We start from the raw sequence: 18,486 nt of genomic DNA on the forward strand, positions 1-18,486 counted from the left end.
TTAGAGAGACACGTGAGCAAACTGGTTTACCGCCCAGTGGTTTAGAGACACGTGAGTAAACTGGTTTACCGCCCAGTGATTTAGAGAGACACGTGAGCAAACTGGTTTACCGCCCAGTGGTTTAGAGACACGTGAGTAAACTGGTTTACCGCCCAGTGGTTTAGAGACACGTGAGTAAACTGGATTACCGCCCAGTGGTTTAGAGACACGTGAGTAAACTGGTTTACCGCCCAGTGGTTTAGAGACACGTGAGTAAACTGGTTTACCGCCCAGTGGTTTAGAGAGACACGTGAGTAAACTGGTTTAGCGACCAGTGGTTTAGGGAGACACGTGAGTAAATTGGTTTAGCGACCAGTGGTTTAGAGAGACACGTGAGTAAACTGGTTTAGCGACCAGTGGTTTAGAGAGACACGTGAGTAAACTGGTTTAGCGACCAGTGGTTTAGGGAGACACGTGAGTAAACTGGTTTAGCGACCAGTGGTTTAGAGAGACACGTGAGTAAACTGGTTTAGCGACCAGTGGTTTAGGGAGACACGTGAGTAAACTGGTTTAGCGACCAGTGGTTTAGGGAGACACGTGAGTAAACTGGTTTAGAGACCAGTGGTTTAGAGAGACACGTGAGTAAACTGGTTTAGCGACCAGTGGTTTAGGGAGACACGTGAGTAAACTGGTTTAGCGACCAGTGGTTTAGAGAGACACGTGAGTAAACTGGTTTAGCGACCAGTGGTCTAGGGAGACACGTGAGTAAACTGGTTTAGCGACCAGTGGTTTAGGGAGACACGTGAGTAAACTGGTTTAGCGACCAGTGGTTTAGGGAGACACGTGAGTAAACTGGTTTAGCGACCAGTGGTTTAGGGAGACACGTGAGTAAACTGGTTTAGCGACCAGTGGTTTAGAGAGACACGTGAGTAAACTGGTTTAGCGACCAGTGGTTTAGGGAGACACGTGAGTAAACTGGTTTAGCGACCAGTGGTTTAGAGAGACACGTGAGTAAACTGGTTTAGCGACCAGTGGTTTAGGGAGACACGTGAGTAAACTAGTTTAGCGACCAGTGGTTTACAGAGACACGTGAGTAAACTGGTTTAGCGACCAGTGGTTTAGAGAGACACGTGAGTAAACTGGTTTAGCGACCAGTGGTTTAGAGAGACACGTGAGTAAACACCAACATAGAAATTACAAAGTCACAGAACAAAACGTTTTGTGGTAAATATTTTCCAGTGTTTGTACAAATGTCTTTTTTTTTAAAGCAGAAGTGAGACAACATTAGAGACGAGGTTGGTAGCACCTGTGCAGGGTGAGACGGCAGGCTTCCTGCAGTGCTGCCTGCCCTGGGTGAGATGGTAGGCTTCCTGTAGTGCTGCCTGCCCTGGGTGAGACGGTAGGCTTCCTGTAGTGCTGCCTGCCCTGGGTGAGACGGCAGGCTTCCTGCAGTGCTGCCTGCCCTGGGTGAGACGGCAGGCTTCCTGCAGTGCTGCCTGCCCTGGGTGAGACGGCAGGCTTCCTGCAGTGCTGCCTGCCCTGGGTGAGACGGCAGGCTTCCTGCAGTGTTGCCTGCCCTGGGTGAGACGGCAGGCTTCCTGCAGTGCTGCCTGCCCTGGGTGAGACGGCAGGCTTCCTGCAGTGTTGCCTGCCCTGGGTGAGACGGCAGGCTTCCTGCAGTGCTGCCTGCCCTGGGTGAGACGGCAGGCTTCCTGCAGTGTTGCCTGCCCTGGGTGAGACGGCAGGCTTCCTGCAGTGTTGCCTGCCCTGGGTGAGACGGCAGGCTTCCTGCAGTGTTGCCTGCCCTGGGTGAGACGGCAGGCTTCCTGCAGTGTTGCCTGCCCTGGGTGAGACGGCAGGCTTCCTGCAGTGTTGCCTGCCCTGGGTGAGACGGCAGGCTTCCTGCAGTGTTGCCTGCCCTGAGTGAGACGGCAGGCTTCCTGTAGTGCTGCCTGCCCTGGGTGAGACGGCAGGCTTTCTGCAGTGTTGCCTGCCCTGGGTGAGACGGCAGGCTTCCTGCAGTGCTGCCTGCCCTGGGTGAGACGGCAGGCTTCCTGCAGTGCTGCCTGCCCTGGGTGAGACGGTAGGCTTCCTGCAGTGCTGCCTGCCCTGGGTGAGACGGTAGGCTTCCTGCAGTGCTGCCTGCCCTGGGTGAGACAACAGGCTTCCTGCAGTGCTGCCTGCCCTGGGTGAGACGGTAGGCTTCCTGCAGTGCTGCCTGCCCTGGGTGAGACGGTAGGCTTCCTGCAGTGCTGCCTGCCCTGGGTGAGACGGCAGGCTTCCTGCAGTGCTGCATGCCCTGGGTGAGACGGCAGGCTTCCTGCAGTGCTGCCTGCCCTGGGTGAGACGGTAGGCTTCCTGCAGTGCTGCCTGCCCTGGGTGAGACGGTAGGCTTCCTGCAGTGCTGCCTGCCCTGGGTGAGACGGCAGGCTTCCTGCAGTGCTGCCTGCCCTGGGTGAGACGGCAGGCTTCCTGTAGTGCTGCCTGCCCTGGGTGAGACGGTAGGCTTCCTGTAGTGCTGCCCGCCCTGGGTGAGATGGTAGGCTTCCTGTAGTGCTGCCTGCCCTGGGTGAGACGGCAGGCTTCCTGTGGTGCTGCCTGCCCTGGGTGAGACGGCAGGCTTCCTGTAGTGCTGCCTGCCCTGGGTGAGATGGTAGGCTTCCTGTAGTGCTGCCTGCCCTGGGTGAGACGGTAGGCTTCCTGTAGTGCTGCCTGCCCTGGGTGAGACGGTAGGCTTCCTGTAGTGCTGCCTGCCCTGGGTGAGACGGTAGGCTTCCTATAGTGCTGCCTGCCCTGGGTGAGACGGTAGGCTTCCTGTAGTGCTGCCTGCCCTGGGTGAGACGGTAGGCTTCCTGCAGTGCTGCCTGCCCTGGGTGAGACGGTAGGCTTCCTGTAGTGCTGCCTGCCCTGGGTGAGACGGTAGGCTTCCTGTAGTGCTGCCTGCCCTGGGTGAGATGGTAGGCTTCCTGCAGTGCTGCCTGCCCTGGGTGAGACGGTAGGCAGGCTTCCTGCAGTGCTGCCTGCCCTGGGTGAGACGGTAGGCTTCCTGCAGTGCTGCCTGCCCTGGGTGAGACGGTAGGCTTCCTGCAGTGCTGCCTGCCCTGGGTGAGACGGTAGGCTTCCTGCAGTGCTGCCTGCCCTGGGTGAGACGGTAGGCTTCCTGTAGTGCTGCCTGCCCTGGGTGAGACGGTAGGCTTCCCGTAGTGCTGCCTGCCCTGGGTGAGACGGTAGGCTTCCTGTAGTGCTGCCTGCCCTGGGTGAGACGGTAGGCTTCCTATAGTGCTGCCTGCCCTGGGTGAGACGGCAGGCTTCCTGTAGTGCTGCCTGCCCTGGGTGAGACGGCAGGCTTCCTGTAGTGCTGCCTGCCCTGGGTGAGACGGTAGGCTTCCTGTAGTGCTGCCTGCCCTGGGTGAGACGGTAGGCTTCCTGTAGTGCTGCCTGCCCTGGGTGAGACGGTAGGCTTCCTGTAGTGCTGCCTGCCCTGGGTGAGACGGTAGGCTTCCTATAGTGCTGCCTGCCCTGGGTGAGACGGTAGGCTTCCTGTAGTGCTGCCTGCCCTGGGTGAGACGGTAGGCTTCCTGCAGTGCTGCCTGCCCTGGGTGAGACGGTAGGCTTCCTGTAGTGCTGCCTGCCCTGGGTGACACGGTAGGCTTCCTGTAGTGCTGCCTGCCCTGGGTGAGATGGTAGGCTTCCTGCAGTGCTGCCTGCCCTGGGTGAGACGGTAGGCAGGCTTCCTGCAGTGCTGCCTGCCCTGGGTGAGACGGTAGGCTTCCTGCAGTGCTGCCTGCCCTGGGTGAGACGGTAGGCTTCCTGCAGTGCTGCCTGCCCTGGGTGAGACGGTAGGCTTCCTGTAGTTCTGCCTGCCCTGGGTGAGACGGTAGGCTTCCTGTAGTGCTGCCTGCCCTGGGTGAGACGGTAGGCTTCCTGTAGTGCTGCCTGCCCTGGGTGAGACGGTAGGCTTCCTGTAGTGCTGCCTGCCCTGGGTGAGACGGTAGGCTTCCTGTAGTGCTGCCTGCCCTGGGTGAGACGGTAGGCTTCCTGTAGTGCTGCCTGCCCTGGGTGAGACGGTAGGTTTCCTGTAGTGCTGCCTGCCCTGGGTGAGACCGTAGGCTTCCTGTAGTGCTGCCTGCCCTGGGTGAGACGGTAGGCTTCCTATAGTGCTGCCTGCCCTGGGTGAGACGGCAGGCTTCCTGTAGTGCTGCCTGCCCTGGGTGAGACGGCAGGCTTCCTGTAGTGTTGCCTGCCCTGGGTGAGACGGTAGGCTTCCTGTAGTGCTGCCTGCCCTGGGTGAGACGGTAGGCTTCCTGTAGTGCTGCCTGCCCTGGGTGAGACGGCAGGCTTCCTGTAGTGCTGCCTGCCCTGGGTGAGATGGTAGGCTTCCTGTAGTGCTGCCTGCTCTGGGTGAGACGGTAGGCTTCCTGCAGTGCTGCCTGCCCTGGGTGAGACGGTAGGCTTCCTGCGGTGCTGCCTTCCTTATGTGAGACGGCAGGCTTCCTGCAGTGCTGCCTGCTCTGGGTGAGACGGCAGGTTTCCTGCAGTGCTGCCTGCCCTGGGTGAGACGGCAGGCTTCCTGCAGTGCTGCCTGCTCTGGGTGAGACGGCAGGTTTCCTGCAGTGCTGCTTACTCTGGGTGAGACGGTAGGCTTCCTGCGGTGCTGCCTTCCTTATGTGAGACGGCAGGCTTCCTGCAGTGCTGCCTGCTCTGGGTGAGACGGTAGGCTTCCTGCAGTGCTGCCTGCCCTGGGTGAGACGGTAGGCTTCCTGCAGTGCTGCCTGCTCTGGGTGAGACGGTAGGCTTCCTGCAGTGCTGCCTGCCCTGGGTGAGACGGTAGGCTTCCTGCAGTGCTGCCTGCCCTGGGTGAGACGGCAGGCTTCCTGCAGTGCTGCCTGCTCTGGGTGAGACGGCAGGTTTCCTGCAGTGCTGCTTACTCTGGGTGAGGCGGCAGGCTTCCTGCAGTGCTGCCTGCCTGGTAATCATTTGGCCTTGGTCTAGCAGTTATAGAGTATCGAAAACCCTGGCCGAACGGTTCTTTCCCAACAGTGATACCGCCGTCAGATAATGACTAGTTACATCAGGGAGCACTGCAGGAAGCCTGTTCCACGGAGGGCAGGCAGCACTGCAGGTAGCCTGCCGTCCCACCCTGCACAGATGCTACCAACTCCTACTCTTAATGTCACCTCGCTGCTCGTCTCAAGGAAGGCACTTGGGCAAACATTAGAAAACATTCACCACAAAACGTTTTAGTTCTGTGATCTCGATCATTTATCTGCTGGTGTTCACTCACGTGTCACGCTAAACCACATTATTATAATCAAAACCAAGCGCTAAACCCACTAGGGTCAAACAGCATCGCTAAACCACAGTTCGGTAGCCATTACCAGGGTTAATATCATGCTACTGACTTTTATCCTCCTGATATTTCCTGCTAAATATTTCGCTTGTTTTTGCTACTCATTGTTAGTACTGAAAAAGCCACACTGTACGTAAGTGTCCTTTTTTTCCATATGGGCCAGTAAGCCTGCTGCAGTGTTCCTCCATTTAAATATTTTCCTTCATAGTGCATGATTGACTTTTATCTATCGCTTGTAGGTATCAACATACCAGTTCACTGAGAGGATGAAGGAACTAAGTAAGACACGTGTGCAACACTTAGGTATCTTTATTACGAAACGTCTCGTCTTCTCGGCTTCATCAGTCGAATACAGAGGTGGTAAACAGTGAGATTGCAGAATCAGTTGAGATGATGTGGTCAGTTTATCAACCTTGAAGGGGTAGTTTGAGGTGGTCATTCCATCAACCTGGAGAAGTTCTATTCCAATCCAATCATTCCCACTCATGTATTTGTCTAACTCACTTTTAAACCCACGAAAGTAACGTATTAGTTTCATTGACTCTACCTGGCAGTTTGAATAAGTGCGACTGAAACTTGATCTATAATACCCTACCTAATCTCGCAATCTTATCCTCTGTTCTGGCCATCTAAAGTCAGGTCAGATCAGGTCAGGTCAGGTCAGGTCTAATCCTGAATATATTTATATATTTTTTATTTTCCCTTGTTTTATGATGCAAACACAAATAAACTCTGGCTATTAGCACAAAACCCACTTGGAGATAATAAGAAAATACTTAAAATTAGTATTGTATATTTCAGCCTCACACTGAGGCCCTCTTCAGCAGACCGCGTGCGTGGCCGAAATATACAACACTCACATTAAGTGTTGCTTTATTTTATCCTTGTTGGTTGTTTTTTCTCGTTCTTCTATAATACAATAACATGATGTAAATATACGAAAGCGCTTGCCATATATCTGTAACCTACCTGAAGATAAGACAGTATTAGAAGGAGGCTTTAGGAATGTAATCAATGTATTAAAAAGAGACATGGTATTGACACTCGTTGAAGCACATTTTCCTACTTTACTTACCTTCGTTTCAGCTGGATACAGCAAGAATTCGACGCTGCTGTTTGGGGAGCACGAAGTCACTTCGTCGGAGGGCGTCCAGCAGGGAGGTCCTCTCGCCTCATTCCTCTTCTGCATACATAGCGGTTAGTGAAATCACCAACAGATTCACCAGCGAGCTGAACATCTGGTTCCTGGATGATGATACTCAGGCAGGCATAAAAAGACTCCCTGTTAGCGGATTTCCAGCTGGCGAAGGAGCAGGGACGAGCCTTTAGCACTTGTCCTTAATCCTTCCAAATGTTAAATCTCAGCCAACCAACCGGCTATCGATGCATTGGAGCTCCATACTTCAAGAACCTTCAACGATTGTCTCCAGTAACAGCATCTCACTAGAAGCTCGTTTCGGGGACATGTGCTACTGACGGTGTTATCGAAAATAAACTGAATGACTTAAAGAGGATGGAACAGAGCATATATGACCTGTACGACTGCGATGCTTTCTACTGTCTCACAAAATACTTTACCTTGCCCAGACTAACCTGTTCCCTGAGGTGTATATCTTCGTTTGACATCCAAATCTGATTTATCTAAAACACCCATTCTTACCCTAACATATGGTCAATGGGATCAAATTTCCCTTCCACCTACAATTGATGGGGAGGAACGTCCGAAAAGCAACGCACTCACCACTATATTACTGTCTTTGTAAAATATATGAAAGTCATAGGTAAGAATTCTCCAGGAACGCCTGAAACACTCCGTTAGGATTGACGATCTCACATTCACCAAAGGAGACAGGCAGTAGGATACCCTTTCAGTTTCTCGAAATAGATAATTTTTTCTCGAGATCACAAACAGTAAAGAATATCGCCTCAAAAATGTTTCAGAATGTGCCAGGGAAGGACAGAACTCGGCTAGCGTTGTGAGCTCTTCATTGTGGGTATTTCATGTTGGCTGCCCCTAGTTAATAAATGAACTGTCTTTTAGATCAGAGGAAAAAATTGTACACTATGAGGAGATTAATATTAACATATTTACGACAGATCTAGTTAAAACAACGTAGTTCCAACGTCTATCAAAAGTGTCAAGTTGGAGCTACCATGCTACCTGGGAAGGTGATGTGGGAATCTATACTTGGATTCATGTTAACGTAGACTTATCTACAGCAGATTGGATCACAACGAGACGATGTAGGATCCAAGTGGCGTGGTGCCAAGACTGTAGAGCAAGCTTTCGTCCGGACAATGTTTCGGTCTGCGTAGAGCTTCAGGTCATCTCTTGAATGCTCTACAGAGACAGGGACGTTGTCCCAATAAATTCCTGTTCAATGAGATGATGATACTACGAGATCTCGTTACGTGGGCTGGGAGGGGGGGAATATGTGCACTCATCCTCCTAAAAGATTCCCGCAATGAACGCATTAAGGGGAAAAAGTCATTGGATTCTAGAGCAGCCAGTATTAAGCCACAGAAGCACTGCCTCCAGTATTCCAAGGCACCCGCCCGACCTCCCGGCACCCGCCCGACCTCCCGGCACCCGCCCGACCTCCCGGCACTCTCCCGACCTCCCGGCATCCGCCCGACCTCCCGGCACCCGGGTGAACTTTCTGAAACGTCAATAACCAACGTTTCGATTTATTGGTCCTTTGGTTTCCAACCGAGCCACTGCATATATATATATATATATATATATATATATATATATATATATATATATATATATATATATATATATATATATATATATATATATATATATATATACATATATATATATACAAGGAATTCGCGAGAGCAGGCGAAATATACACAAACACTGATTTCTGGCTGCAGGAGACTCGAACCTACGAACCTTAGGACAAGGTACGCAGTGCTTTACCAATCTACCCACATGCATGCAGGGGATGAGATGAAAAGCTGTAAGCCTTCTCCCTGAAAGTTGGCTGCCTTGGATCAAACGTGTAGCGCAAGCTACACGCCAAGGTATTGTCCAGTGTGGGTAGATTGGTAAAGCACTGCGTACCTTGTCCTAAGGTTCGTAGGCTCGAGTCTCCTTCAGCCAGAGATCAGTGTTATATATTATATATATATATATATATATATATATATATATATATATATATATATATATATATATATATATATATACAATAAGATCACAGTAAACAGGTGATTTCAAAATATGCCAAACAACCACTGTGAAAGAATAGAGAAATTCCAAGCGCTTTCGTGACTACTCACATTATCAAGGAACAATGTGATAATGTGAGTAGTCACGAAAGCGCTTGGAATTTCTCTATTCTTTCACGGTGGTTGTTTTACACACACACACACACACACACACACACACACACACACACACACACACACACACACACACACACACACACACACACACACACACACACACACACACAAAATATACACACACATATATATATATATATATATATATATATATATATATATATATATATATATATATATATATATATATATATATTCTTTTTTTTTCAACAAGTCGGTCGTCTCCCACCGAGGCAGGGTGACCCAAAAAAGAAAGAAAATCCCCAAAAAGAAAATACTTTCATCATCATTCAACACTTTCACCACACTCACACATTATCACTGCTTTTGCAGAGGTGCCCAGAATACAACAGTTTAGAAGCATATACGTATAAAGATACACAACATATCCCTCCAAACTGCCAATATCCCAAACCACTCCTTTAAAGTGCAGGCATTGTACTTCCCATTTCCAGGACTCAAGTCCGACTATATGAAAATAACAGGTTTCCCTGAATCCCTTCACTAAATATTACCCTGCTCACACTCCAACAGATCGTCAGGTCCCAAGTATCATTCGTCTCCATTCACTCCTATCTAACACGCTCATGCACGCTTGCTGGAAGTCCAAGCCCCTCGCCCACAAAACCTCCTTTACCCCCTCTTTCCAACCCTTTCGAGGACGACCCCTACCCCTCTTTCCTTCCCCTATAGATTTATATGCTTTCCATGTCATTCTACTTTGATCCATTCTCTCTAAATGACCAAACCACCTCAACAACCCCTCTTCTGCCCTCTGACTAATGCTTTTATTAACTCCACACCTTCTCCTAATTTCCACACTCCGAATTTTCTGCATAATATTTACACCACACATTGCCCTTAGACAGGACATCTCCACTGCCTCCAACCGTCTCCTCGCTGCTGCATTTACCACCCAAGCTTCACATCCATATAAGAGTGTTGGTACTACTATACTTTCATACATTCCCTTCTTTGCCTCCATAGATAACGTTTTTTGACTCCACATATACCTCAACGCACCACTCACCTTTTTTCCCTCATCAATTCTATGATTAACCTCATCCTTCATAAATCCATCCGCCGACCCGTCAACTCCCAAGTATCTGAAAACATTCACTTCTTCCATACTCCTCCCCAATTTGATATCCAATTTTTCTTTATCTAAATCATTTGATACCCTCATCACCTTACTCTTTTCTATGTTCACTTTCAACTTTCTACCTTTACACACATTCTCAAACTCATCCACAAACCTTTGCAATTTTTCTTTAGAATCTCCCATAAGCACAGTATCATCAGCAAAAAGTAACTGTGTCAATTCCCATTTTGAATTTGATTCCCCATAATTTAATCCTACCCCTCTCCCGAACACCCTAGCATTTACTTCTTTTACAACCCCATCTATAAATATATTAAACAACCATGGTGACATTACACATCCCTGTCTAAGACCTACTTTTACCGGGAAGTATTCTCCCTCTCTTCTACACACCCTAACCTGAGCCTCACTATCCTCATAAAAGCTCTTTACAGCATTTAGTAACTTACCACCTATTCCATAAACTTGCAAAATCTGCCACATTGCTCCTCTATCCACTCTATCATATGCCTTTTCTAAATCCATAAATGCAATAAAAACTTCCCTACCTTTATCTAAATACTGTTCACATATATGCTTCAATGTAAACACTTGATCTACACATCCCCTACCCACTCTGAAGCCTCCTTGCTCATCCGCAATTCTACATTCTGTCTTACCTCTAATTCTTTCAATTATAACCCTACCGTATAATTTTCCTGGTATACTCAGTAAACTTATTCCTCTATAATTTTTACAATCACTTTTGTCCCCTTTCCCTTTATATAAAGGGACTATACATGCTCTCCGCCAATCCCTAGGTACCTTCCCCTCTTTCATACATTTATTAAACAAAAGTACCAACCACTCCAACACTATATCCCCTCCTGCTTTTAACATTTCTGTCATGATCCCATCAGTTCCAGCTGCTTTACCCCCTTTCATTCTACGTAATGCCTCACGTACCTCCACCACACTTATATTCTGCTCTTCTTCACTCCTAAAAGATGGTATACCTCCCTGGCCAGTGCATGAAATTACCACCTCCCTTTCTTCCTCAACATTTAAAAGTTCCTCAAAATATTCTCGCCATCTACGTAATACCTCCCTCTCCCCATCTACTAACTCCCCTACTCTGTTTTTAACGGACAAATCCATACTTTCCCTAGGCTTTCTTAACTTGTTTAACTCACTCCAAAATTTTTTCTTATTTTCATTAAAATTTCTTGACAGTGCCTCTCCCACTCTATCATCTGCTCTCCTTTTGCACTCTCTCACCACTCTCTTCACCTTTCTTTTACTCTCCATATACTCTGCTCTTCTTATAACACTTCTGCTTTGTAAAAACCTCTCGTAAGCTACCTTTTTCTCTTTTATCACACCCTTTACTTCATCATTCCACCAATCACTCCTCTTTCCTCCTGCCCCCACCCTCCTATAACCACAAACTTCTGCCCCACATTCTAATACTGCATTTTTAAAACTATTCCAACCCTCTTCAACCCCCCCACTACTCATCTTTGCACTAGCCCACCTTTCTGCCAACAGTCGCTTATATCTCACCCGAACTTCCTCCTCCCTTAGTTTATACACTTTCACCTCCCTCTTACTTGTTGTTGCCACCTTCCTCTTTTCCCATCTACCTCTTACTCTAAATGTAGCTACAACTAAATAATGATCTGATATATCAGTTGCCCCTCTATAAACATGTACATCCTGGAGCCTACCCATCAACCTTTTATCCACCAATACATATATATATATATATATATATATATATATATATATATATATATATATATATATATATATATATCATATGTATATATATATATATATATATATATATATATATATATATATATATATATATATATATATATATATATATATATATATATATATTTTGTATATATATATATTTTCTTTTCCTCTAGAAGAATTATAGATTCTCGTGTTGCAGTAGGATTATAGATTATCGTTGTTTCATAGAGTAAAAATATCTTGGACTATTACAATTATAGGTGGTGATGATCTAGTTAAATTATATACTTTGGTTATTCAACAGAATTATAGATGTTGATCCGCTATTATTCTAAGAACGTAAACTCTATTCCTCTTGTAGAATTATAGGTTCAAATTCTCTGGCAGAGTTGTAGGATCTGGTCTTCCAGTAGAATTAAAGGTACGACCTGAGACTGTATGAAACTTGAAGATTCATACACATTGTATGAGTTGTTGTTGTTGTTGTTGTTGTTGTTGTTGTTGTTGTTGTTGTTGTTGTTGTTGTTGTTGTTGTTGTTGTTGTTGTTGTTGTTGTTGTTGTTCTTCTTCTTCTTCTTCTTCTTCTTCTTCTTCTTCTTCTTCTTCTTCTTCTTCTTCTTCTTCTTATTCTTCTTCTTCTTCTTCTTATTCTTCTTATTAATATAAATTATTACAAATCATTGTAATTATTATTATTCATTTACTTGATAATAATTCTTATTAATAATCTGGAACAGAATAATTTTACAATAAATTTAACTAATTTTGTCTTTATTTCAAAAAGATTCATAAATAGAAACATTTAAACAGAATTATTGAAATGGAATTATCTAAGTAGAATTATTTTAAATTAAATACTTTAAATACAATTATATGGAATTATCTAAGTAAAATTATTTAATAAAAACTTCTAAGTAGAATCATTTAAATATAATTTAAATAGAATTATTTAAATAGAATTGTTTAATCAGAATTATATAAATAGAATTATTTAGAAGAAAATATTGAGGATATAATTACATTAGAAAGAGGTGATCTTGATCCGAGGAATTGGAAGCAAGGAGCCCGTTCCTCGGATCAGACCAGATTGCCTATTATTTTTCAGGCGCTGTGTGACCCTTACGGGTTTTGCTCTTATGAATAATAGATATAATAATAATAATAATAATAATATTATTATTATTATTATTATTATTATTATTATTATTATTATTATTATCATTAATATTATTATTATTATTATTATTATTATTATTATTATTATTATTAATATTATTATTATTATTATTATTATTCTACTTCTTCTACTTCTAGTACTTCTACTACTACTACTACTTCTAGAAATACTACTACTATTACTACTACTATTATCAACAACAACAGCAATAAAAGCTGATTGCTTCCCGGGTAATGTTCGTCTGCGTAGGTACAAGCTACGTAAATGTCACTTGTTCAAGGTGACCTTTGATGTGGACAACCTTGTTACCAGGACCAGACAACCTTGTTACCAGGCCCAGACAACCTTGTTACCAGGACCAGACAACCTTGTTACCAGGCTCAGGCAACCTTGTTACCAGGCTCAGGCAACCTTGTTACCAGGACCAGACAACCTTGTTACCAGGCTCAGGCAACCTTGTTACCAGGCCCAGACAACCTTGTTACCAGGACCAGACAACCTTGTTACCAGGACCAGACAACCTTGTTACCAGGCCCAGACAACCTTGTTACCAGGACCAGACAACCTTGTTACCAGGACCAGACAACCTTGTTACCAGGACCAGACAACCTTGTTACCAGGCCCAGACAACCTTGTTACCAGGACCAGACAACCTTGTTACCAGGCTCAGGCAACCTTGTTACCAGGCTCAGGCAACCTTGTTACCAGGACCAGACAACCTTGTTACCAGGCTCAGGCAACCTTGTTACCAGGCCCAGACAACCTTGTTACCAGGACCAGACAACCTTGTTACCAGGACCAGACAACCTTGTTACCAGGCCCAGACAACCTTGTTACCAGGACCAGACAACCTTGTTACCAGGACCAGACAACCTTGTTACCAGGACCAGACAACCTTGTTACCAGGCCCAGACAACCTTGTTACCAGGACCAGACAACCTTGTTACCAGGCTCAGGCAACCTTGTTACCAGGCTCAGGCAACCTTGTTACCAGGACCAGACAACCTTGTTACCAGGCTCAGGCAACCTTGTTACCAGGCTCAGGCAACCTTGTTACCAGGCCCAGACAACCTTGTTACCAGGCCCAGACAACCTTGTTACCAGGCCCAGACAACCTTGTTACCAGGACCAGACAACCTTGTTACCAGGACCAGACAACCTTGTTACCAGGACCAGACAACCTTGTTACCAGGCCCAGACAACCTTGTTACCAGGACCAGACAACCTTGGCAATATAAACACAAATGCAGTATAATGTGATCCTTTATTGACTACGTTTCGCCCACACAGTGGGCTTTTTCAAGTCACAAACAGAACTACCTGGGGTGGAAGGAACGCGAGTATTTATAGTCCGGCTGAGGTCAGGTGAAGAATGCTGCATCTGATGATGTACCGAGTTGGGTTGTAGAGTCTAAAAACTTGGGTAGCTTGGAAAGGAGACTGGACAAGTTTGTGAGCAGACCTTCTACAGTGTTCTTATGTGGGATAGCGATGAAGAAGTTTCTTGGCAAGTGGTTCAGCTATGTTATAGAAGCCACTATTCTGGTTGAAGTTGTCGGATATAGAAATAAGTGATGATTCCAGGATTCTTCGGTATTAAGTGTTGTCTTCTGTGGCGATAAGTCTTGAGTTTCTGTAGTTTATCAAGTGGTTGTGTGAATTACGGTGTTGTACGCAGGCATTCCTTGTGTCGTCAGACCTGCTTGCGTATTGGTGTTCTGAAATACGTGTTTGGAGGTCCCTTGATGTTTCGCCCACGTATAACTTGTTGCAGTCATTACAAGGGATTATGTATACCCCTGCAGAGGATGGAGGCTTGTCCTGCCTACTACTGGTGATGTCCTTGATGGTCGTGGTTGTGGAGGTAGATACTTGGAATGATGTTTTGGCAAAGATGTTGGAAACATGTTTGGCAATGGAGTTGGTGGGAAGGACTATGTATCTCTTCTCGGCAGTGTCTTCTCTGGGTGTGTTGAAGATGTTTAGTGCTCGCCGTCTGCAGTCTCTGATGAAGTGACGAGGATAGTGGAGTTTGGAAAATACCTGTTCAATTATAGTGCATTCTTCCTCAAGGAACTCGTTGCTGCAGATTCTGAGTGCACGCAGGAAGAAGCCTATAATTACACCACGTTTGGTTTTGGTGTCGTGGTGAGAGTAGAAGTGGAGAAGATCGTTTTGGTTGGTGGGTTTTCTTTTGAAAATCACCTCTTTCAGCAGACTTTTGGACTACCCATGGGTTCGCCACTCAGTGCAGTCCTAGCGAACCTATACATGGAACATCTAGAAGCCGAACGTTTCTCCACCATTATTCCTTCGTCTGTCACCTGGCTCCGTTATGTTGACGACATTCTCCTCATAACTCCTAAACGCTTCAACGTTCAAGCTCTCCAAGACAAGCTCAACCAGGTCGAGCCTTCAATCCAGTTCACACTTGAAGAAGAGGTCGACAACACTCTTCCTTTCCTTGATGTTCTACTCTGCAAAGCTGACCACGAACTTCGTTTTAAAGTCTATCGAAAACCCACCAACCAAAACGATCTTCTCCACTTCTACTCTCACCACGACACCAAAACCAAACGTGGTGTAATTATAGGCTTCTTCCTGCGTGCACTCAGAATCTGCAGCAACGAGTTCCTTGAGGAAGAATGCACTATAATTGAACAGGTATTTTCCAAACTCCACTATCCTCCTCACTTCATCAGAGACTGCAGACGGCGAGCACTAAACATCTTCAACACACCCAGAGAAGACACTGCCGAGAAGAGATACATAGTCCTTCCCACCAACTCCATTGCCAAACATGTTTCCAACATCTTTGCCAAAACATCATTCCAAGTATCTACCTCCACAACCACGACCATCAAGGACATCACCAGTAGTAGGCAGGACAAGCCTCCATCCTCTGCAGGGGTATACATAATCCCTTGTAATGACTGCAACAAGTTATACGTGGGCGAAACATCAAGGGACCTCCAAACACGTATTTCAGAACACCAATACGCAAGCAGGTTTGACGACACAAGGAATGCCTGCGTACAACACCGTAATTCACACAACCACTTGATAAACTACAGAAACTCAAGACTTATCGCCACAGAAGACAACACTCAATACCGAAGAATCCTGGAATCATCACTTATTTCTATATCCGACAACTTCAACCAGAATAGTGGCTTCTATAACATAGCTGAACCACTTGCCAAGAAACTTCTTCATCGCTATCCCACATAAGAACACTGTAGAAGGTCTGCTCACAAACTTGTCCAGTCTCCTTTCCAAGCTACCCAAGTTTTTAGACTCTACAACCCAACTCGGTACATCATCAGATGCAGCATTCTTCACCTGACCTCAGCCGGACTATAAATACTCGCGTTCCTTCCACCCCAGGTAGTTCTGTTTGTGACTTGAAAAAGCCCACTGTGTGGGCGAAACGTAGTCAATAAAGGATCACATTATATTGCATTTGTGTTTATATTGCCATTGTGTCGGTATTTTATACCATTTATTTCCACCAGACAACCTTGTTACCAGGACCAGACAACCTTGTTACCAGGACCAGACAACCTTGTTACCAGGACCAGACAACCTTGTTACCAGGCCCAGACAACCTTGTTACCAGGACCAAACAACCTTGTTACCAGGCCTAGACAACCTTGTTACCAGGCCCAGACAACCTTGTTACCAGGACCAGACAACCTTGTTACCAGGCCCAGACAACCTTGTTACCAGGCCCAGACAACCTTGTTACCAGGACCAGACAACCTTGTTACCAGGACCAGACAACCTTGTTACCGGGCTCAGGCAACCTTGTTACCAGGCTCAGGCAACCTTGTTACCAGGCCCAGACAACCTTGTTACCAGGCTCAGGCAACCTTGTTACCAGGACCAGGCAACCTTGTTACCAGGCCAGATCCAGGCAACTTTGTTACCAGGACCAGACAACCTTGTTACCAGGACCAGACAACCTTGTTACCAGGCTCAGGCAACCTTGTTACCAGGACTAGGCAACCTTGTTACCAGGCCCAGACAACCTTGTTACCAGGCCCAGACAACCTTGTTACCAGGACCAGACAACCTTGTTACCAGGCCCAGACAACCTTGTTACCAGGCCCAGACAACCTTGTTACCAGGACCAGACAACCTTGTTACCAGGACCAGACAACCTTGTTACCAGGCTCAGGCAACCTTGTTACCAGGACTAGGCAACCTTGTTACCAGGACCAGACAACCTTGTTACCAGGACCAGAAAACCTTGTTACCAGGACCAGACAACCTTATTACCAGGCTCAGGCAACCTTGTTACCAGGACTAGGCAACCTTGTTACCAGGCCCAGACAACCTTGTTACCAGGACCAGACACCCTTGTTACCAGGACCAGACAACCTTGTTACCAGGCTCAGGCAACCTTGTTACCAGGACTAGGCAACCTTGTTACCAGGCCAGATCCAGGAAACTTTGTTACCAGGACCAGACAACCTTGTTACCAGGCCCAGACAACCTTGTTACCAGGCCCAGACAACCTTGTTACCAGGACCAGACAACCTTGTTACCAGGCCCAGACAACCTTGTTACCAGGACCAGACAACCTTGTTACCAGGACCAGACAACCTTGTTACCAGGACCAGACAACCTTGTTACCAGGCCCAGACAACCTTGTTACTAGGCCCAGACAACCTTGTTACCAGGCCAGGCCCAGGCAACTTTATTACCAGGACCAGACAACCTTGTTACCAGGACCAGACAACCTTGTTACCAGGACCAGACAACCTTGTTACCAGGACCAGACAACCTTGTTACCAGGACCAGACAACCTTGTTACCAGGCCCAGACAACCTTGTTACCAGGACCAGACAACCTTGTTACCAGGACCAGACAACCTTGTTACCAGGCCCAGACAACCTTGTTACCAGGCCCAGACAACCTTGTTACCAGGCCCAGACAACCTTGTTACCAGGCCCAGACAACCTTGTTACCAGGCCCAGACAACCTTGTTACCAGGCCCAGACAACCTTGTTACCAGGACCAGACAACCTTGTTACCAGGACCAGACAACCTTGTTACCAGGCCCAGACAACCTTGTTACCAGGCCCAGACAACCTTGTTACCAGGCCCAGACAACCTTGTTACCAGGCCCAGACAACCTTGTTACCAGGACCAGACAACCTTGTTACCAGGACCAGACAACCTTGTTACCAGGACCAGACAACCTTGTTACCAGGACCAGACAACCTTGTTACCAGGACCAGAATATCTTGTTACCAGACCAGGACCAGACAACCCTGTTACCAGACCAGGATCAGACAACCTTGTTACCAGGATCAGACAACCTTGTTACCAGGACGAGACAACCTTGTTACCAGACCAGGACCAGACAAACTTGTTACCAGACCAGGATCAGACAATCTTGTTACCAGGACGAGATAACCTTGTTACCAGACCAGGACCAGACAACCTTGTTACCAGACCAGGATCAGACAACCTTGTTACCAGGACCAAACAACCTTGTTACCAGACCTGGAACAGACAACCTTGTTACCAGACCAGGAACAGACAACCTTGTTACCAGACCAGGACCAAACAACCTTGTTACCAGACCAGGAACAGACAACCTTGTTACCAGACCAGGAACGGACAACCTTGTTACCAGACCAGGAACAGACAACCTTGTTACCAGACCAGGACCAAACAACCTTGTTACCAGACCAGGAACAGACAACCTTGTTACCAGACCAGGATCAGACAACCTTGTTACCAGACCAGGATCAGACAACCTTG

General features: G+C 46.8%; 1 protein-coding gene across 3 annotated transcripts in view; it reads left to right on the plus strand.

Moving 5' to 3' along the window:
* The window catches only part of tup (LIM1_Isl and LIM2_Isl domain-containing protein tup), a 112,475-nt gene that overhangs the window by 13,948 nt on the left and 80,041 nt on the right, over nt 1-18,486 (plus strand). For 2 of the 3 annotated variants that reach the window (XM_070092437.1, XM_070092438.1), the window contains exon 2: nt 6,416-6,526. The exons of the other annotated variant lie outside the window; for it this stretch is intronic. In XM_070092437.1, coding sequence (XP_069948538.1) covers nt 6,416-6,526 — 111 coding nt within the window. The remainder of the gene's footprint in view (nt 1-6,415; nt 6,527-18,486) is intronic. 3 annotated transcript variants of the gene reach the window in all.

This window comes from Cherax quadricarinatus, chromosome 39 (assembly GCF_038502225.1).
Source record: "Cherax quadricarinatus isolate ZL_2023a chromosome 39, ASM3850222v1, whole genome shotgun sequence".
Classification (NCBI taxonomy): domain Eukaryota; kingdom Metazoa; phylum Arthropoda; class Malacostraca; order Decapoda; family Parastacidae; genus Cherax; species Cherax quadricarinatus.